The 22947-nt window shown below is 35.0% G+C and overlaps 1 protein-coding gene across 1 annotated transcript; it reads left to right on the top strand.

Moving 5' to 3' along the window:
- The first annotated feature begins 16917 nt into the window (after positions 1–16917).
- On the top strand, positions 16918–21021 carry LOC132165522 (shikimate kinase, chloroplastic). The gene is made up of 11 exons (XM_059576124.1): positions 16918–17074; positions 17491–17790; positions 18343–18401; positions 18614–18668; positions 18760–18832; positions 19265–19352; positions 19475–19557; positions 19665–19794; positions 19920–19998; positions 20368–20432; positions 20575–21021. The coding sequence occupies exons 2-11, from the start codon at positions 17583–17585 to the stop codon at positions 20629–20631; spliced, it is 897 nt and encodes a 298-aa protein (XP_059432107.1). The 5' UTR covers positions 16918–17074; positions 17491–17582; the 3' UTR covers positions 20632–21021.
- The last annotated feature ends 1926 nt before the right edge of the window (positions 21022–22947 follow it).

Raw genomic sequence — 22947 nt, 5'->3', positions numbered from 1 at the left:
AAGTGACTTCCTTCTTGCAGTTCATTTTCCAGTGGCTGTTGCCGCCAAATGTTGTCATCCGCCACCATATATATATATATTGAACAAGAAGGAAAATTTAACTATTGAATTTTGTGACTCACCCCCGGCTACGTGTCCTTTGGACCCTTCGCCCGCCCGCCACCAGTGGGAGCAAGCTAGCCCCCTATGTTGGTTGCCCCTTTCCCCTTTTCATAATAATAAGGTAAGCATTCAAGCCCAGCAAGAAAAGGCCCTATCGATAGCTAGCGCGCCTTATATTATAATATAATATTAGTAAAGCAACCTTACTAAGGGCTCAAAAGCAACAAGCAACGGATTCAGCTTTAGAAAGCCGTTGCGTTATAGACTAATTAATGCAATCAACATCGTATAAGCATTAATTCTCTAAACTAATACTAATATAGAAAGGCGTTAGCAATGAACAAGCAACGGATGAGCGCGCTAGTGCAAAAGCTGCTGTGCTAACGCGCATATGTTTTCTTGCTCTTTACTTATAAAAATAGGTTTCTTGCTCTTTACTAATAAAAATAAGGCGTTTGATTGCTCTTTACTAATAAAAATAGGGCATTTGATTGCTCCTTAGCCCTTAATAATAAGATAGAAAGGGCATTTCCCAACCTAGGTTAAGTTCTTTAGGACAAGACACTATTAATCAAGCTTTTATTCGAAGCTAGCTGAAAAACGGATGCACGCTACTAGCGTGGCTCGCTTCGCTTTTGTTGCAGAGCTCGCTGCTTTAAATTTTGTTACGGAGCGGGCGCTTGCCCTTAGTTGGGTTGGGAGAAGAGGGCATTTCCATCGCGAAGGATTCAATCCAGCGACAGGTTCCCCTACGGCTACCTTGTTACGACTTCACCCCAGTCGAAGACCCCACAGTGGTATGCGCCAATAGGACCACCAAAAACCTTGCACTAGTGGTATATAGAAGTCATGGGTGATCATTGGTCCGATGTTTCGGGTGAAACCAATCCCCAGGGTGTGACAGGCGATGTGTACAGGGCCCAAGTACATATTCACCCGGCATGCTGATCTACGCTTACTAGCGATTCCAACTTCATGTTCCCGAGTTGCAGAGAACAATCTGAACTGAGGCAATTGTTTCGGATTCGCTTTGCCTTATAGCCTTGCTTCCCATTGTAATTGCCATTGTAGCATATGTGTGGCCCAGCCCATAGGGGCCATGCGGACTTGACGTCATCCCCACCTTCCTCTAATATATCACTAGCAGTCCCTCGTGAGTGTGGCACCCACCTTTTTATTTATTTTGGAGCCGTTTTGGTGGGGTGTAATAAACCCACTATGTACCACACCGCCATGCGGCTCGCCTAAATGCCGAGTCTTTCTAAAGCGCACACTAGAAAGTGCTTCGAAAGGTGTCGGCTCCCTTATTACTAACAACATAGCTACATGCTGGCACTACATTAGTAGTGCTGGCACATCACTCAGCTCCTCGGCTCACTTTGGTTGCAAAGACTTTCTCCTTAGGCGCATGTCTCAGCAACACAAAACGAGGGCTTCGCTCGTTATAGGACTTGACCAAACATCTAACGACATGAGCTAGCTACAGCCATGCAGCACCTGTATGAAAGTTAGTACCATCCCATTAAGAACAAGTCTTATTGTTCATATGTCAAGGGCTGGTAAGGTTTTGCGCGTTGTATCGAATTAAACCACATACTACACCGCTTGTGTACGCCCCCATCAATTCCTTTGAGTTTCGGTCTTACGACCGTACTCCCCAGGCAGAGTGTTCACGCGTTAGCTGGGCTCCTAATCTGCGTAGACCAAGGGCGAACACTCATCGTTTATGGCATGGACTACCAGGGTATCTAATCTTGTTCACTCCCTATGCTTTTTCACTCCAACGTCGGTAAGGACCCAGAGAGCTGCCTTTGCTTTTGGTGTTCCTTCGTAGATTTTTAGATTTCACCTCTACACATGAAATTCCACTCTCCTCTGTCACACTTAAGTGAATTGGTTTCGAAAGCATTCCACCAATTTTTTGCGACTTTAACTTTAAACCTGATTCACCGCGTACATGCCCTTTACGCCCAATCATTCCAAAGAACACTTGCCCCTCCCCTCCCCACCCACCCTGTCTTAACACGGCTGCTGGTACTGAGTTAGCCGGGGCTTCTTCCTTGAGACCTGTCATGATCACACACTCGACGAAAAAGCTTTACAAGTGGCATTGCTCTTCTTCACTCATGCGATATTGTTGGATCGGGCTTTCGCCCATTGTCCAAGATTTCCCACTGCTCCCCCCCGTGGGAGTTCGGGCCTTTAACTGACCAACTACCTAATACTACATAGGCTCATCAAACAACACTTTTTAGCTTTCTTGAAGATTTGGCCCGAACTGTTCGGCAGATTCCCACACGTTACACACCCGTTCGCCACTTTGGTCTCAACTGTTCCCAGCAAATGGAGGCTGAAAAGCTTTATTAGTATTAGTAAAGGCTAGCGTGCCCTGTAGTTTTTTTGGCCGGGTGAGACAAGCTACCTTTAGCTAGAAGCTTCTTTTCCTTCTGACCAACTCCCCGAAAACGTTTGACTTACATATGTTAAGCATATAGCTAGTATTCCTTCTGAGCCAGGATCAAACTCTTTTTTTTTAGTATGATTGGGCCCCACAGTGGTAGAACTTGGTGAACCGAGCGTACTACTTCCCAACCTTCTGTGGACCTTGCTTCTTTTATGATTTTTACTACTTTCTTTATCAAAGTGATTGATATCAAAGAGAATCTCAACTACTCCACTCATGGAGTGCTAGTGGTATAGTAGTAGCGTAGTAGTTGAGACTTCGCCCCTACCTCTTAAAGCTGAAGGAAAGTATTAATGCAGGTTTTCCCTCTGATAGAAAATCCACCATAGGAGAATTTTGTCCCTTAAAAAGCAAAAAGCATGCCCTTTTTTTTTTTTTTTTTTTGGCAATAATAAGGTCTATATCCAATGCTGAAGCCGAGTATTGTGAATTTGCATCAACAGCTAGTGAACTTGTATGAGTTGGATCTCTTCTGACTAAAATTGGGATTTCGGTCACAGAACAAAGCATGTAGAAGTCGCCTTACTCACTTAGGGCATTTTCTCGGGGAAAAGGTGATTGCCGGAATCATCTTAGAACACCAACCATTAGAAGTGGAGATCAATTGCCGATCTCTTCACGAAGGGATTAGGAAAGGCCATCCTTTTTCTTCTCACTTGTAAACAAGAAATGATCAATATCCATTCTCCAGTTTGAAGGGTAACATGTAGAAGTGAATGTTTGATTCTTCAGTATAATTAACTAAAAAAATCACAATAGAAATTCAATTTCTCTTAAGGGTATTACTTTAGCCCTTCTTTTATTATTAAGGTTAGGGAATCTTAGGCTTTTCCTCTTTGAGGATGTACTATAGAATGTTGCAATCTTTTGCCCCACAACTTTTAGTTCTAGATTTCGATAGGGATAACCACGTCAATTTGAAAGAGAATGGTACCGTGGCGGGAAGTTATTCGAAATAGAAATGAAGAATGAGGTCATGATCGGAGGCGAATGTGGTCCCCGCTTTTTGAATAGTGTCCTACAGAGGGTCTTCCCAATCCGAGTAGATTAGGAAAAGATCCAGTCTGCATCGGATTTCGATTTCCTTCCATTTTCTCATGTTAGACCAAGTAAAAGAAGCGCCATAGAGTGGGAGGTCAACCAAATCACAATCAGCAACGTGATCCGCAAAATCTTCAATACCTCCTCTTATTTTCGGCCAGTAAGAACCCCTTTCATATTTGATTGCATAAGGCATTCATTTGAGTTTCCACTAATGCACCAAGGTAGGTTGAAAATAGTATGGATGAATCTGAGCTCTTTCTATAGGTCTTGCTTGTGAGAAACTGATGCTGGAGCATAGACTTATATAGCCATCCATTCCAAGTTGTAGTCTAGGGACGTGTATTCTATAGTGATAGTCTAGGTTCCAATGTGAGAGTTGGGACAACCACATTTTTGGATTTGTTTCAATTAATCCAAGAGTCACCAGCTGCTCTTTTTGAAGGAACATAGCAGCTGCCAGCATATTTTTAGAAATTTTTACAGAGCAAGGAAACAGATGCGGCAATCAAAGGGCTGCCATTAATTAGTCTAACGCATTTACTATTTTAGACAATTAATACTTTCGTGCTAGCAAACAAGCAACGGATTGAGCTTTAGAAAGCATTAATTGTATAAAATAGTAAAAGCGTTAGCAATGCGCATCCTTTTTCTTACTGCTCGGCCCTTGCTTGTTGGCAAGGATCTTTCTATAGGAGTATGTGGGTGCATTTGCTGAGGATTTCTTGATCGTAGTAGATCTATATGTGTAGAGAGAATAGTGAGTGCAATGAATCTTGCTCCCACTTTTGACGATAGAAAGGCGTAATGATTAGAAGGGGATTGGTGTTATTGGAACCTTGCAATACTCCCCTATGGGATGAATGGGGGTGTCGCAGAAAAGGTGGATCTTCCCTTTGGAGAGGGAGCAAGGCCCAGGACTGTCTGAGAAATCTAGTACTTCACCCTACAAGTCCGGTAATAGATAGTTCTGATAGCGCTAAGGCTTGAAAGCGCCTCCAATTCTTTACTAATCAAATGCGAAAACTCAAGAAGAACCCAATCTAACTAAGACAATATTCATTACCTTCTATTCCGATTGGTCTTCCGTACGCAATAGACAGATTTGCCTCCGCTACGCTACGCTACGGTAGTTTCAACGAGTAGCGTTGAAGTGCTCAGAACGAGGAATGTCGCATGTTCTTTAAAAGAGTCTTTATTACATCGGCTCATAATTGATTATTCAACGAAGCTTCTATTCTGTTGGAGCACAAACTGATACCTGGGCACGGGTCGAGGGACAGATCGAAACAAGTACATGTTCCGAGACAAAGGTCTAAGCTAGACCCAGTCTGAGGCTGAGGTGGGAATCCATCGGTGTAGGGTGGAATATCTCAAGGTGATATCAAGTACAAACTGACTGCGTGTGTGTGTGTATATATATATAAATCATCGACTGTGGTCCAATATTGTAGTAAAAATTGATTGATGTAAAAAAAAAAAAGTAAGAATGTTTTTTTTTTTTTTTTGAAAAATTAAGAATGTTTGTGTATGGAAAAATGAAAAAAAAAAAAAAAATTGTTTTGTAGTAATTTTTTTTATTTTAATAATAATAAAAAGTGATTGATGTGATGTAAAAAGTAAGAAAATGTTAGAAAATGAAAAAGTAAGATAAATAGTATTGAAACAAAAACGTTTACCAAACGAAGCCCATGATCATACATGCATGATAGCGTTTTGCATGAATCCTCATATATGATATTACATAATCAACTATTCATTATAATCTAACCTGTCATTAGTTGTTTGTAATCTTACATAAAGATTATATGATATTATAATCTAACGTTCATTAGTTGTTTGTGTTAGGTTTTATTTTTGGGTTGAAAACATGTGTTTAAGTTCTAATATTGAGACAAGGGTTAAGTCGGTGTAAAAATTGGTCTAAGACATGAAAAAGTAATGTTTACTAATGATGTTCAGCAAATACCTAATCAAAGTAACACATACATATGTTTTGATTCCAACATAATTTAAAGGTGAGTTTGATTGAGTTAGGAAGTTGATTAAGAGTGATACAACTTTGTATTTCATGAAAAGTTTATAATTCTAATGTTTATTAAGTCGAAACGTACAGAAAGTTGACAAAAGTCTGAAAATCTAGTACAAAGAGCCTTGTTCGAAGCTCATTCGAACGAGAGTACCTTATAATGCCTTGATAGCAATCTCTATTAAACCTTATTCGATTGCAATTGAACTCCCAATTCTCATTCAAACAAAATTCAAACGAGTTTACTGTTGACTGTTTAAAACCTTAAAAATCTCAAGTTTCTTACCTATATAAGCTTAATGACCTATGATTTTCACAAGACCCATAAGCTATTTTTCATTGTTCTTGGGAGTTTCCTATACATCTTTGAGCCTAAACAATTTTATTCCTTTTTGTTATTTATTAATCAAACCACAGAAAAACCCTTAGCCACCAGAGTTATGGTTTCTCGAGGACGAGGTTTGTTTGTGAATGTAATTCCTAGAAAAGAATGCTAGAGGTTCTTGAACTACTAGAGTCGCAAGTTGAATCAATGTTTACCATATGTTTTGTCAGTTGACTAATTGCAACACAAATTTTCTATAATAGATACCTTTGGAATTGGCTATTTTATATTCTCCTACAAATTCAATAAATCAACTATTAGATTTATAGGGTCTACTATTGACTTATGTAGGGTCTACATAAGTCCACAAATTTAATAATTAATTTATAAGGTGAGATGAGCCAAATATATAAAACAAATATTGACTCTTAATATTTTTCCTTTTCAAAAGCTTTTTACTTCGTTGCCAAATTCTTGTATTATATTTTCTTTTATGCCTTGTTGGATTGTGGTGTTTGAACTAAGAGAGGAGTTAGTTAGTAGTGACATGATTAGGATAAAATGGTTCAAATAAAAAGTAAAAATACTATTTTACCCTCGTTGTATTGCTTACCGATTCGTGGTGTTTGTTTTAAAGTTAATAACTTTGTTAATCTGAAATCTAATGATAAAATAAAAATATTTTCTGAATTATTACAGCTGGCCATTTTTCCGTTCGCTTAAGGATGGATGGACCAACTAAAAAGTTATTATTACTAAATTTAGAAGATCCTAAATCACCGCCGCTTAAGTGCAAATATATTGCCATATTGGGGAAACAAAACAGGATTTGACTAGGAGCAAGCTTTCCAACACAGGAATGTTCCTTGAAGCCTCCACTCTCCTTCTACGGTTTTTCATATTCCCAATCCCATGGGATGTCCAACGTACGCCGACGTTTTTGTCTGTTTGACTGAGTTTGTCGAGTTGTCATGGCTGAGTTATAGGCCTTGAGTCTTGACTAACCGCATTGTCTCGTACTGGTCAACTGATGATGTAAAGGGCGGTGTTCTACGTCGTTGGTTGTTGGCTCACCCGAAAAATCGGCGAATCCAATAGACGGTCGACGATTTTCAGTGGTTGTTAGACAGTCGTTCAACGGAATTTGGTAGTTTAAAAATGAAAAAAATGGTTTATAAAATTTTTAAATGAATATTATTTTTTAAAACTAAATAAGTTTTTTTTTTTTTTTAACCGATAAATATTTCGATTTGATTATTATTTTTTCGTTATATCAAACACTAAAAAATACGGAAGATAAGTCCATCTTGTTGAAATTATCTCACATCAGTTGTGGAAAGGGTTAGTGATCAGTTTATAAAGTGTGAAGAAAAACATCACATCTTAAGCTAGCTTTTAGGGTTAGAGAAGGTCCAAGACTACTCAACACTGATATCAGAGTCTAGTTTAACCAAGAAGTCTCGGCTCAACAGTCTACGGGAGAAATATATTGTCTCTGCTCCGACCCAAGACTCGATGTGTGAGGAGAGACTGTTGAAATTATCCTATATCCCTTGTAGAAGGAGCTAGTGGTTACTTTATAAGTGTGAGAAAATCTTACCTTTTGAGCTAACTTTTAGGGTTAAAAGAGGTCCAAAACCCTCCAACACATCCAAATTAGATATAAATGGAATGAGAGTAATGATATATACTATTCTTTTATTCCCTTAAAGTTGGACGTGGTTTTTAATATCACTATTTAATTTATAATAAATTATTATTAAATTTTAATTTAATAACAATTTTAAAAGTTATGGTTAAAAAATAAAAAAATAAATGATATATTTTTCTTTTTTATCTTCTATTCAAATCAGAAAAAGCTGGCTACAAGAGATCCAACAACCAAGCAAATTAATATATGCTTTTACAATTCATCTAAATAACATGAATGCTTTAAAACAGCGCCAGCACCCTTTTCCTTTCCTTTCGTTCTACGTATGAACCAAACAAATGAAAACCAATTATTGCCATTTAAGAGGGCCCAAAATAGAGAGAGTAAATGCAACAAAAATTAGAATACAGCCAATTAGGACAACCAATTAAGCATATGCAAAAGAATTAAATACTCGTAATTTTATTTTTTTATTTTTTTTTATTTTTTTAAGCAAATAAGAAAAGGGTTATGAAAGGGGGTTGTTCCCATTTTGATGTGATCTCTAGTGAAGTCGCTGCTGTGCTGCTAGAATCACAATACTAAATTTATGTTTTCAATTTGTAGTGTATTTTTTTGTGCACGGGCTCCTTCTAATTTTGTATTCGGAAACATTTTTGACTGGTCTCCCATCTCTTTTTCCTCTCCACTCTTGTGGCCCTTGGCCTCTTCTTTTATAATTAAAAAGTTAAGATAAGACGATCAAAATAACTATTTTATTTGAGTGTGATCATGATAATATATGTTCGTTAGAAACGGCATAGAAAGAGGTTAAACAGTAATAATTCGTCTCTATTTTTTCTAATAAAAAAGTTAAGATAAAACGATCAGAGTAATCACTTTATCTGAGCGTGATCATGATAATACATGTTGGCTAGAAACGGTACCAAAAAAAAAAAAAAAAATAGTGATCCTTTGCCTCTTTAAGTCTCAAACAATATAGTCAACAACATCTTCCTAGAATAAATTGCCAGAAAAATGATCGACTTTTTTCCATTCAAAAGAAGTTGAAAATATTTTTTTCTATAGCTAATAATTTAAACCAACAACTACGAAACATAATGCATGAAGACAAAGGGAGTCCAATTTCAATATCCATTTTTTATAGCTAAAATATTATTGATGTCCCACATAATCCTAACCTCAGACCAGGCAATAAGAGTGGCCACTGTTGTGGATAATGCAAGGAAGGGGATAAGGATGAATGAGCATATGTGTCAAATAACTTTTTATTTATTTTTTAATAAATAATTGGCCCAAAAAAAAGGATTTGATTGAAACAACTTAACCACTCTCACGTTAATTAATGATAATTTGATCATTTCACAACTCTAAGCCATTTTAAGAGTAATGGGATGCATGTTGATGGTGATTGAGAAGGAAAACTCAACTATACACTCATATTAAAAAACCAATAATACTATTTAGGGTTAAATTTACTTTATCTTCCTGAAGTTTTAGGAGTTTTTCAATTCGAATCACATTGTTTAAAAATTGGTAATGTACTTTTCTAATGTTTCAAAAATTTGCAATTCAGACCCTCCGTTACTAATTTTTGTCTAATTGGAAGGAAATTAAAAAAAAAAAAGCATTGAAGGTAATTACGTAATTTCATAGATTTCTGTCAAATTTGACATAAACTAGTAATAGAAGATCTAAATTGAAAATTTTAAAATATTAGGGGGTACATTGCCAATTTTTAAACATTGGAGTTTGAATTGAAAAACCCCTGAAACTTCAGGGGGTAAAGTGAATTTAACCCTACTATTTAGTTCACTGTTATATAACTGTCATATAAATTAATGAGATAAAGTAACAGTGAAAATTAATCTTTAATATTTTTATTTTTTTTCCTTATAAGTGTTGATTCATGTACTTATTTTTACAGTCACTACATCAAGTTATATGACAGTAATATAACGACATGTCCACATAAGGGGGGGAAATAGAATAGGGCGATTCGAACCAGTGACCTCCATATTATAAGGTGTGGTCTCTAACTGATTGAACTATTTATTTGAGACAAGAAACGCTCTTCTTTTTGACATGTATGCACAAGTAAAGAGAAAGAAAAATTCGAACTAGTGACCTCTGCTTCATGAGAAACTTTATTCTTAACACGCCAAAGGCTCAATTTCTCATTTATAATGCTATAAAGTATGGTGTCTTTGACGCTGCAATAATGTGTTTATAGAGAACTTAAAAGAAACCCTAAATAAGTAAATTTACGAATTTAAAAATAAATAAAACAAATTAAAAACTTCCAAAACTTACATGCATTTAAAGTGACTTTCAAATGGGACTTCAAATTGAGATTATCCAGAGATTTGCATTCAAAGTGCGCTCGAATGGGCTCTCCAACTAACTTCGCCAGTGGCCGGCACTCGCAGTAATGCTGTAATGGAGCATAATTTTTCTCTCACGAATTTAATAATTAGACTAATAAAATAATATTATATAATTTTTTTCCATGCCAGTAAATTAGTTTAATCGGTTAATTGTTTTATCTTGTAGGTTGATTTTGTTTTATGATGTGACCCATGACCCACTAGTAACAAAATATAGGAAATGATAAATTGAGTAAGTTCGTAGAGACCTTTTGACAAAACAGGTGATGAGGTGCAATATTTACGCTCTACTCTCATAGATGGCTCTTAGAATATGCCTGGTGGAAGCGATTTTAAATGCCCTAAAAGGCTTGTATGATCCAACAAATAGTATCAGAGTCAGGGTCAATAAAAAAATAAAATAAAATAAAATAAAAAGGTAAACATAATAAACACTACAGGCTCTGTAAAAAATACCAACAATATATATACCCATTCAAAATTTCAAACTAAAAACACCCATAATGAACAAAACCTATATATACTTTTATTAAGGAGAAAATTCTTTTGTGTTTTGACTTTGTATTGCCACATTTTTTCTAGACCATGTGTATCACTTTAATTTCATCAATTACACTTTGAAGTCTTATGGTTAATTTCCATAAAAGGTAGTATGGATCGTAGAGTAATGCTAGAAGTCATTTTTACGTTCCTTTTGTATCTCTCTAAAACTGATGTGACTTTTAAAATTATCATTTGATCAAAATTCAATAGTAATTTATCACATATTCAATGGTAATTTTAAAGTCACAATAGTTTTTGAAGAATACAAGAGAGACATAAAGAGGACTTTTAGTATTACTTTGGATGGAATCCTAATTTTGATTTAAGTTGGTAGTTAAAGATAATTCCTTTTTTTTTTTTAAGAGTTAGAGATCATGCCTTAATTATAAAGGTCGATCAATGGGTTTACCTCATTAGAAAAACTAAATAATAAAAGATGGTATTAGTCTATTCAAATTTTCCTTAAGAGGTACAGATGGATGTATTAAGTTGATAATATAATAATTGTAGCTAATTATAGACTTAAAAAATATAATAGTCAATAAGAAATAGATTCTTTTCACAACCAAAGGGCAGATCTTAGATCAGACGATAATATTTAACCTATTTATATGTTATGGATTTAGATCAACCTACTTAAATACCCATTTAAAAAAAAATAATAATAATGAAATTTCTCACTCTTTGGACCCTATCCTTTCCATGAATTATTAGGCCATTTTTCTTTTTGTCAACCATGATTGCTTCCTAGTCAAGGGACAAGAAATACGCGACTTCAATGCAATGTAAGAGCTCATTAGATTACTTCCCTAATCCAAAGTTTAACTAAAATAAATAAGTAAAAAAGGTAACTTAATATGAATTTTGTTTTGCAAAACAAAAGAATTCTTACTTGAATAAAAATACTTATTACAATTGTCACCTACAAGGCTAAGGTTTGTTCTCTCTACCTAGCCTAGATAGAGAAAACAATGATAACTATTTGATGTTCTTCCCTCCTCCTCCCCAACTATTTTTTTTCTTTCGGAAAACACATTGGTGAGTCTAGTGATACATACGTTATTGTAGTGTTTACTGTTTGTCTTATCTCAATATTTGCTTCCTGCAGCAATCTACGAGGTGAAATTTTGTCTGCTATTTGGGGTTTCGATTACCTTTAGTCGGAATCTAAGATTTTATTTACACAAAACCCTCAAAGTAGTGGTCCTAGATCTCCTATCTATCTTTTGGTTTTTTTCCTCTTTGGTTCTTTTTTGGGACCAAATAACTGGCAAATGGCGGATGAATTATCAAAAATGTGAAAGAATTTGTCATTTATGGGAGATGAAGCGAAGGAGATTGCAATTGGGAATGCGTTTTGTAGCATAGATGGAAAAGAGATAAAATTATTGTCTAGTTGAGAAAATTCTAATGGATTAGGCAATGGACAAAGACGTGATTTACCATAATATGATGCGGAAAGTGATTGAAATGGTTACATTAAAAGGGTAAAATATGAATTTGTTCCTCATGTAGCTAGATATTTAATGGAGTCTAATTTCACCATATTTCCTTGGCGTGTATGACCTGTGATGTAGGATCTAGCAAAAAATGCTATTAAATAAAGCATAAATCAAGTTTGGACAGAAGAAATTCGTCTCTGTATTTAGGGATAAATGCAAAATCGGTTCATGTGGTTGGCCTAATTTACAAATCACTCCCTGTGGTTTAAAAAATAATTGATAAGTTCCTAGGGTAGGCAAAAATAACATTTTACTCTCTGAACTCATTTTCCGTTAAATGACTTAATGGAAACCGTTACATTGTCACATCACACCCAATAAAAATAAGACACGTGTTCTTTTTTATTTATGCTTTTAAAAAATGACAATTAAGCTTTTCCACGTCATTTTGAAGCTGCAACACACACTCCACGTCAAATTAAATAAACCTAATCCCTCTATATCCCTTGTGTTGCCGTCTTCTTCATCTTCCCCAATGATTCTTGTTGTCATCTTCATCTGTGTTTTCCGTTAAGACTTACATCCACACATGAATATTCCTACAAGTACAAACATCATCTTACACATGCACACTAAGGGACAAAACAAGCCCCACAAAAGAAAAAAACAATTGCATATCTCAAAAAAGAGATCACTTTTTAAAAGATGAACCTACGGTTTGCTTTTTTAAGCTACCATCTTCCAACATCTATTTAACACAAACCAGAAAACACTTGTCATAGAACAAAAAAAAAAAAAAATCAAACACACAGAGAGGGAGAGATTGTTTCCATAGAAAGTTTTACCAAAAAACGCAAATGTCCAAATCTTAGACGCAGATGAAGACGACAACAAGAATCGTTGGGGAAGACAAAGAAGACGGCGGTACAAGGGATATAGAGGGATTAAGTTTATTTAATTTGACGTGGGGTGTGTGTTGGAATCTCAAAATTACGTGTAAAAGCTTATTTGTCATTTTTTAAAAGCACAAATAAAAAAGAACACGTGTCTTATTTTTATTGGGTGTGATGTGGCAATGTAACAGTTTCCATTAAGTCATTTAACGGAAAATGAGCTAAGGAAGTAAAATGTTATTTTGGCCTACCCTAGGGACCTATAAATTATTTTTTAAACCACAATGAGTGATTTGTAAATTAAAGCCAACCACAGGGACCAATTTTACATTTATCCCTTGTATTTATAATACTGTTTTGTTAGAACAACATACCCTATTTTTATTAAATGAATAAAGAAGAAGAATTGTTATAAAGAAATTAAAAAAATAAAAAAGTTTTCATAATCTGACAACATTTTGTAATTATTTCAATCACTAGCGTTACAAAAAACATATCACTTAATATATGTTTTTTTTTTTTTTTTTTTTATTGTTATAAGTATCTTTCTCGGTACATGTAATAAATACGTTAGTTATTTTGGGGTGATAAAGCATAAGTGGGTATTGTTTTCCCTACTGCATGATGTGTCATTGATCAGGAAGTCAGAAGTTTAAGAGAGTTTGTAACACCCTAAAATAACTAGTCAATTTCAAACTTTCTTATAAAGTCTAATTTCATTGAGTAACTAAATAATATAAAACTTAATACTCATGATTATCTTTAAGTATAAAATTAAAATATTACATTCAGAGTCCTAATATGGAGTTAATAGAGTCTGTCTTAATCTTAGTCACTTTTAGTTGGTCACTCAAATGGTTTAAGAGTCGTATTAATTTGGATTAGTAATTCTCTTTGTAACCGATCTCCAAGAGATTATTAGCAAAAAAAGTCTAGATTCCTTAGCAAATCTAAAAGTCTAAATTTCGTTACTATTCTACTCTGTAACTAGTGAGTTCTCATCATTCCTTCATAGAAGAGAAGCCAAAATGATTCGGTGCAATGATGTCTACATTCTCCTTCATGGTGGTGCTCGTGTTTTGGGAAGGAAGTTTATTTATTTTAAATGGGGATCACTACACGTAGTGAATGAATGGTTGATGAGTCATCACCGTGTGCCCACTTGGCCATCATCTTGTCCCATCACACTCATTCACACCAATTTTACCCACCGATTGGATTTCGGGAAACTCCCATTCACGCTCTTCGAGATTGCCGTTGGAATTTCTTCTGATTTTTCATTGTTTTTTTTCTTCGTTAAGAAGCTGCATGCCATGTGCCAATGCCAACCAAAATTTATTACTTCCCTATTTTTGATATCATACTCTTTCGTGGAGAGTCGTGCATATATATATATATAGGGACACTATCGTAATTGAATATTTGATATAATATATTTGAAAAAAAAGCTTTTATTTTAATTAAAAAAATTATATTACTAGAAAGTCACGACAACCTTAAAAAACCAGGAACGAAAATAAAAACCGAGGCAGAAACCCAGAGTCGTTGAGATTCCTTTCACAACCGTCCATTGCAGATCCTAGTTTGCACCAGAATATTATAAGTACTCTTATTTTAGATGCTATGGATTTAGATCACCGTTGTTTAAATAAACATTTCAGAGCATCTTCATGTTTCCCGCTCTCTCAGCTTTATCCATAAATTATCTCGAGAAATGTTTCTTTACGTATTTTTGTTGAACTTGGCATTACTACCGATAATTTTTTATACGATATATAAACTTAACACGAAATTAAAAGTTTGGGAGTTTGATCCTAGCTAAATACGATTCAAACTTAACATACGACGTAATAACATGTAATTTTTTATATGACTCACAAATTCAATACGAATTTAATACAAAATTAGATGATTATAATTAAAGAGTTTAGCCCAATTAGAGTATCACATGTATTGGTACGATTCAAACCAGAATATATATATATATATTTTAAAATGCAACTTATGTTTTACACATAAGCTACCGCCCATTTCTCTCTCTCTCTCTCTCTCTCTATATATATATATATATATATATATATATATATAAACTTTTTAATTTGTAATATTCTCCCTCCAAATCAATTTTAACTTGGATGGATAAATTAATAAAATGATCAATTTACAAAAAATAAAAAATAAAAATTCACCAACCACTTAGAGCCTGTTTGGAATTGCGTTTGAAAAATAAAGTTTTTAAGTCAAAAAGAGCTTCTGGGTAAAAACTTCATTTTTAAGCTTTTGTCAAAAGTGCGTTTTGGCTATTTTTAGGCTTTTTGACCCTTAAAAGTGCTTTTAATTTTTTTTTACTAAACGAGTATTTTTTTCTTTAAACAAACTTTTTTAGTGTTAAAAATACTTTTAAGCCCCTCAAACGCAATTCCAAACAAACCCTTAGTCAGATTTTTGATAGTCTTGGGTTAACAACGTGGCATTGACATATTTTTTTTTAATTGAAAATTGATTAAACCTTAGAGACTAAAATAAAATTTAGACTTTTTTCCTTTTCTTTTTTTTATATAATTAAGGGGATGGTGAGAGTAACTTTTTATACATAAGGGGTAATTTGGTTATTTCATCCATTTAAAGATTAATTTGGACGGACCTAACAAATTCAAACCGAAAATTTGAAGAGTAAAATATAATTTATTTTAAGAAAAATAAATTATATTTTTACCTATTCGTAAATAGCTCTTTTTAGCCAATTTTAGTCTTTTAAGCATTTTTTGAACCTCTATATTTTAAACAATTTTGAAAATGTACCATCGCCCCATGTACCTCTTTAGGTCCACGCCCTTCACTACTTCTATCTCTTTGAAGGACAGAGAGAGAGACTTCGAAGAGGAGGTTGTTTCATTAGTGCCTTTAGTGAGTGGGGTACCCTTGGGTATGAGGGTTCTTTATAAAAGTACGGAGGGGTACAAAGTGAGACGTGGAGAATTGTGAACCTTAGTGCCTCACCTGTGTGGTCTAAATGGTGAATTTCTAGGATGTTTGCGGTATTTTTCTTCTCTTTTTATTTGTTTATATATAATATAATAAAAATAAGAGTATGCAAATAAGGTTTTTTATTTTTTTTTTAATTTTTAATTTTTTTTTATTTGTTTTTACATGTCCACACAAGAGAAGATGATGGAAGATTCGAACTAGTAACCTCCGATTTATAAGGCGTGATTCACAGTCGATTGATCTACCCCTTAGAGACAATAAAGTTGTTAATAGCATTCGCAAATACGAATAACGATTAATAACAATTAGTTGTGATTAATAATCTCCTGCTTCTAGGGGTGTACAAATGGGCCTAATAACTATTAACCATATAAACGTATAACCGCTTTTGAAGACAGTTGGAAATAATAGCTACTCGCTTTGGATGGAACGATAACTGCTAAACGCATAAGTAGAACCATTGCAATTATTAAAATTCAATAACTACCTAAAACAATTACAATTAACAATTAAAATGAGTAACCATTAACCGTAACCGTCCGTACATCATTACCCACTTTTACTGCCACATATATATATATATATATATATATATATATATTATGAACTATAAATATGCTAAAAAGTTCACATATAAAAAAGGGTTATTAATTCAATTATTATTTTTAATACCAGTTAAACCTTAAAATTGTGATTATTAAAATTCAATAACCGCATGTAGATGACTGTTGCAATTAACGACTAAAATGAGTAGCCATCGCATGTTCACGTGTGGGAACTCGGGAATTACCAAAATGGTCTTCCGGTTCCACCAACCCCAACCTTCACCAAAGAAGCACAGGGGTTGGTGGAGCGTGCTATGCTGTCACCATGTCACTCTCCCTCATAGCCGCGGCCCACAATGACAAATCACTCATTTTTAAGATCTCATTCTTATCCTTAAGCCACGCACTTCCTCATAAAGAAAACACCCAACCACTGACCCGGAGGCACCAACATGAGCGTACACCCTACCCCTAAACTCTAAACCTAGTCGTATCACCACACTACGACTACGCTCTATACTTTTTGAATCCACACTGTACACCCTCCCCCAACAACCACCACTACGCCATTTCCATTTCCTATAAAGCCTTAGAGTCCTTCCTCTGCCTTCAAAATCCATATCCTCTGCGTTTACATTGCTTCTCCAGCTCTCTCATCTTTCAGGTTCGTCTACTCTCTCTCTCTCTCTCTCTCTCTCTCTTATTGTCGGCCAAAATTTGTGAAAGCTTCTTTTAGTATACGCTCTTATTATTCCTCTGATAATTTTTTTTTTGTTGAATAAAAATATCTTACGGTCTGTTTGGCTGCCGAGAAAGTGAAGGAAAAGAAAATGTATTTTAATTTTATTTTTCCTGCTGTAAACTCAGCCAAGTCTCATGTTCGTAGAGACTGATATTTTCACGGATCCCATGAAACTGACTGTTTAATTACAAAATTTAGATTTCGCTATTTTTTTTTTTATCCGTGTTAATCGTAGTTTTCTTAGAGTTTCGCATGAAATTCAGGATTTGTTTCTCTATTTTTGAGTAATGACTTGGGGGATGAAAAAAAAAATTGATTGAAATTGTTTGATTTTGCAGCGAAATAGATATTAAACTATTTTGGTGTGGATAAAATAACAAATACGTTCGAAGATTGATTAAGTTATCAGCGAAATCGAGCTATTGCGAGAATGGAGGCAAAAATTGCGCAGAGTTTGATACTTTCACCGGGGACCGGTTCGGAGAAAATTGTAAGGGGACCGAGAGGTTCGGTGCGGTTCTCTCGGCGATCCAGGGAACAGGATAGGTTTCATCAGCTAGTCTCTGTTCAATTGCAGCCTAAAACAAGCCCTTCGAATAGGCTCAAAGCGGTGTCCTGTTCTTATAAGAACTTTCCAGGTATTTTGCAAGAGATTAAACCTTTTATTTTCCCTCTAATGTAAAGGTTTTATTGTTTAAGAGTAGCTTTTGCCTCTTGATTTGTAAAGCTAAGTCAGTGATTGAACCAGTTTCCAATTTAAACTAGGACAGAGTTTTCTTTCAATAATCTGTTGTTTTAAAAATGCATGTTTAGTTTAGACCTTCTGATAATTGGTTGTTTCTTTAACCATTGGAGGTCATAGAAAATTATGACAGTTTTGATTATGCAATCGACATGGGAATTTAAGCAAATTGGATCAGCATCTTGGGAATGAGTGTAATGCAAGTGTGAAACATATACGAAGAGTAGTTTTTGGCTTATTGCATTATTTCACCTAGCTCCCTTTAGGTCATCAAAGATCTCAACCATATTAGAGGACCTGTTAAATTTGAAGTCCTTAAAAGTTCTAGTATTATTGCAATCTGTGATGAATAGAAGCACTTGTTTTTATGACTGCGTGCACTTGTATTGGTACCATAAGTACTTCTGTTTCCAGTTTTGACATTTTATTTCTAATATTACCTTTGTAGCTTCAATCTTGGAAACTGGAGGTCTCCAAGCTTCTTTTGATGACGCTCTGATTTTGAAGGTATGGCATAATTTCCATTTTCTCTAGTTTGATTTGTGCCCATGAAGGATGGTGACATGATAAACTTTTGTTTTCTTTATTGGGTATGACATTTATTTCTGTTAAATGGTTATGTAAACTATGGCCTCAAAATTAAAACACTTGAGGCAGCTTGTATCTCATCTAAGGACTGCTTTGGGTATTTTTCTTACTGGAATTTAATGAAATTGCAGAATAAGTCACAAGAGATCGAGCCATATTTAAGTGGACGCTGCATATATCTTGTTGGTCAGTTTCTTTGTTTAAATCGAAGTCCTTTGTATTTAATGAAATCATTTATTATTCTGGTATTTGAACTATACCTAATGTGAAAATGCAGGTATGATGGGCTCTGGAAAAACAACAGTGGGCAAAATTTTGTCACAAGTACTTGGCTATTCCTTTTCTGATAGGTTTGTACTCTGACTACTTATTAGTAGGCTTTTTAGACAAAACATTGGTTCTCCAATTGGATCTTGGAAACGAGGGGTGGGAGAGAGAATTTGCTTTAGAATTTGGTTCTCAAATTGTTTAATTTTCCTCACATTTATCTCATTTTTTTCCGTGGTTCAATTGAAAGCTTAAATATTGAGGAGTTCAATATGTGATATGATGGACTCTCAGAAACTGCTCCAAGTGAAAAATGTGAATCTTGGTGCATGTGAGTTGCAATGAATGTGACAAATATGGTCTACTTTGGGCACATAGGATTCTGAGTTGGAATTGTGACCACCAGAAGTATCATTCTTGCATTTTTACCTGTTTTCATGCATTAGTCTACCTCGCAGGCAGTGTGCTTCCTGCATAATAGTGCCACATTTTGATAATTTTTGTGGATACTCCAGTGACATGGTGGTGGAGCAGGACCTTGGTGGAACTTCTGTAACTGAAGTATTCAAGCTCTATGGGGAGGGCTTCTTCAGAGAAAAGGAGGTTAGTTATGAAGTACTGCTATTAATACATTTTCTACAGTTTTTTTTTTTTTTTTGTTGGACTTTGGTAGTTCATATCTTTGATGCATTACGGAAGTTTATAATTATATCTTTGACTTGTAGACTGAGGCATTACGGAAGCTGTCTTTGATGCATCGATTTGTTGTTTCTACTGGTGGAGGTGCAGTTGTTCGGCCCATCAACTGGTAATGATGAACATACAAATGCAAGCAATTATTTGTCATTCATTTTTGTACAGTTCACTGCCTATGTGACTTGTGTAATTGAGCATGTCTTTTATTTGGTTTATTAGGAAATATATGCAGAAGGGAATAAGCGTCTGGTTGGATGTTCCAGTAGAAGCCTTGGCCCATAGAATTTCAGCTGTAGGAACTGGTTCTCGTCCCCTTTTGAATCATGATTCGGGTGATGCATACAAAAAGGTGGGCCATTTGTCTTCCATGCTGAAAATTCTCAGCAAGATAAATATTTAAGCTTTCACTTATGGTGTAAATATTGTGAGATGCAAGATTGGGTTGTTAATTGCTGCTGTTTCTCTTCACTGCAGACTTACATGCGTCTGTCTAATCTTCTGGAAGAGAGGTTTGAAGCATATGCCAATGCAAATGCGAGGGTTTCCGTGGAAGGTATATGAAGTTTGGGGCCATGTCTTCTTATTTAAGTTGTTGCTATGTATATCCAAGAGAAAGGAAAAAGAGACTCTTCTATACTTTTAGACAGTCGGGGGAGGCTTATTTGTTTGGATTTTGGCTTAGCAGCTGTAAAAAAATCTAACACCATATGTGCTGTAGTTTTTTGAACGGTCAGACCACAGCATCTAAGCCAAATCCTTGCTGCTTCTCGTGATCTCTATAATTAATGATAATCCATGATTCTTTTTTTCTTTTTTCAAATAAAATTTGCCCTTATGAGTTGCAACCTTGTACAGAGTTCACATGCACTTTATGTTTGCCAGGATGCTTAAAGTGCTCAAGGAAAGTGTTTTCATTTTGCAGATATTGCAGCTAAATTAGGACATAGAGATGTATCCAATCTCACACCAACTGCTATTGCAATTGAGGTCTCTCTCTCTCCCTCTCTCTCTCTCTTACACAACATATTTGTTCATGGAAAATAGCTGGAGAATAGTTTGAGTAATTTTGGAAGTTGGTTGGTATTTTATGTTCTTATTTCGTTTCTCACTTGACTTCACATTTTGCCAGGCACTTGAACAAATTGAGGGCTTCCTAAAGGAAGAGAATGGGAATTTTGCTTTCTAGTACAAGGATCTTCCATGGCTGCCTATTTTGGTACTTGATGGTTTTTCTTTCTTTTACTATTTGGGTGTAAGCATGCCATGTTTCTATTTTTAGTAACGGAACATGGCGTGGGATGTGCCTGTCTGTCTGTAATGCTGTAATGGCTAGCGTCTGGCATTCGAAGATAAGAGGAGGTTTCTTGTCGTAGTGTTGATGTATATAGTGGGTGGCTGATTAAATGTCACGCAAGGAATTCAGTGTCATCTCTGGATGATTTCATCAATTGATTAAGCCCCGTTTGGTGGTGTTTTTTGTTTTAAAAAGCCTATTTGGTTGTTAAAAGGTTATTTTCACTTCAGTTTTAACATAATTTGTTCGTACAATTATGAAAAATTATGAAGTTATTCGTTACGCTGCATCAATGTTGGCACTATATTGCATCTGAGCCAGCCTTTTCTCCCTCTAATGTTTAAGTGAAATATTGCAGACGAGCCCATAAAATGCATGTCCAGAATGCAATAATTTTCGTTGGTAATAGGATGATGTATATAGAAGGTAATAGGATCATGTTTGGACGTGCTACAAAAAAAATCAAATAACATTTTGAGGTGAGAAAACACATTCGAGCTAAAAGAACAAGAATTTCATAATTTTATTTTTTATCTTTAGAGATATTTCGTAGGTAGGTCAACCAGGATGTTAGATACACTTAACATATACACATCCCATTCAACCACTTGGAGTGACATGCCATCCACTACTTTAACTCCCTCACCATGATAGCTCTTATCCTCCTATGTTTTAGCCCTCCACAAATTGTGGATAACAGTGACCACTTTTGGGCAGTACCATGGTTGCAGCCTTGCAGGACCAACTTGAATTGGAAATAAATGTATTTTTGGTTTATGTGGTTTGGTGTTTTGAGAAATAGCTCATTCAATTTTAAAAAGTAAAGCGAAGAACAAATTAGTTCATGATGTTAGAAAAGTTATAGAATTCATTAATGTGCCACATTAACGCAAATATGCTCAAAGGGGTTGGCCAAACCACTCCTAAGGCCATGAGGATAGTCCGGCTACTCCTATTTAGAGTATTAACGAATTCTGTCAACTTTTCTAACGGCAGAAACTAAATTGTTTTTTGCTTACCCGAGTGATTAATCGTTTTTCAATACTCAATGAGCTATTTGTCAAAACTTCCACGTGAACCAAAAATACATTTATCCCTTAATTTTGAGTAAGCAATAAATGATTTCATTAAAATGATGTTTCAATAAAATCTAGATAAGCTACACTGTCACTTTCTATGTTTTAGTTCCATCTTGAATAAGGTGGATATGAACCACATGCACAACATCCAGCCTCTATCTTATAGTCATTTTGAAAGCCTACCACAATCTAAACTTTACCCCCTCAAACTATCCCGTATATACAATGTCCTTTAAATGTTTCAATTTCTCTATTGTCTACCTTAATCTACTATTGGAGTTGCAATGTTTCAATTCCCGTCCCCCCCACAAAAATTCCTAGTTCCGCTCCAGCAAGTGAGGCTCTAGGTTTGTTTAGAGAGATGCAAGCACGAAATGTGAAACTTGAAGGCTTGTGAGGATATGGGTGCCCTAGATTTGGGCAAATGCGTGTAGTGATTGTCATTGAGTCATAAAACTCATTTCTACCCTCTGTTAGCCAATGGGTTCCTTCCCAAAGGCATTGAAGATAACAAGCAATGTGATTAACTCATAGTGGATGCAAACTTGCAGTGAGATGCCTCTTTATTTGAGAGAAAAAATGGACACACTGCAGATTTAGTCATAGAGAAAAGGAAATATTTCCAATTAAACTGTAAGATACAAATATTAAGCTAGAAATACAGTAACATTTGATGTGCTTGTGACACATAGTAAGCTAGAGATACTATGGTACTCTAATAAAACTGTAACATATAAAAATTCAAACTAACGGACGTTTCAAAGTTTTATGCATATCCATCATTGAGTATGAGAAAAGCAAAAACTATCAGAGTAAAAGGTAAATTTGCAATCCAGTTGTTCTGTCCACATCAATTGCCCAACTTTGTTTCAGGGATTTCATTTGTAGGGCTTGTGATAAATATGTTGGAATAAGGATTCTGATTAGAGATCAATTTAAGTGAAAGCAAGAGAAAACATAATTCAGAAAGTTAATTTCAAGGTTTTAAAATTCATTAACACTTGTTTCCTATAAGTCCATAGACTTCCTTACACATGATAACTAAAATAACTTGAACCCATATACAAAGATAAACATGATATGAAGATTGAAAAATTTGAAAGTACTAATTATATGGAGAAGAAGCAGA

Source organism: Corylus avellana, chromosome ca11 (assembly GCF_901000735.1).
Source record: "Corylus avellana chromosome ca11, CavTom2PMs-1.0".
NCBI classification, from domain to species: domain Eukaryota; kingdom Viridiplantae; phylum Streptophyta; class Magnoliopsida; order Fagales; family Betulaceae; genus Corylus; species Corylus avellana.
The sequence above is the reverse complement of the archived record's forward strand: the minus strand, read 5'-3'. Positions and strand labels throughout refer to the sequence as shown.

Excerpts from the sequence above, each read along its gene's own strand:
- LOC132165522 (XM_059576124.1), top strand. The coding sequence starts at position 17,583 with ATGGAGGCAAAAATTGCGCAGAGTTTGATACTTTCACCGGGGACCGGT. Across the intron at positions 17,791-18,342 it reads TTCTTATAAGAACTTTCCAG|CTTCAATCTTGGAAACTGGA; the intron begins GTATTTTGCAAG and ends TTACCTTTGTAG. Across the intron at positions 19,999-20,367 it reads TGCGAGGGTTTCCGTGGAAG|ATATTGCAGCTAAATTAGGA; the intron begins GTATATGAAGTT and ends TTCATTTTGCAG.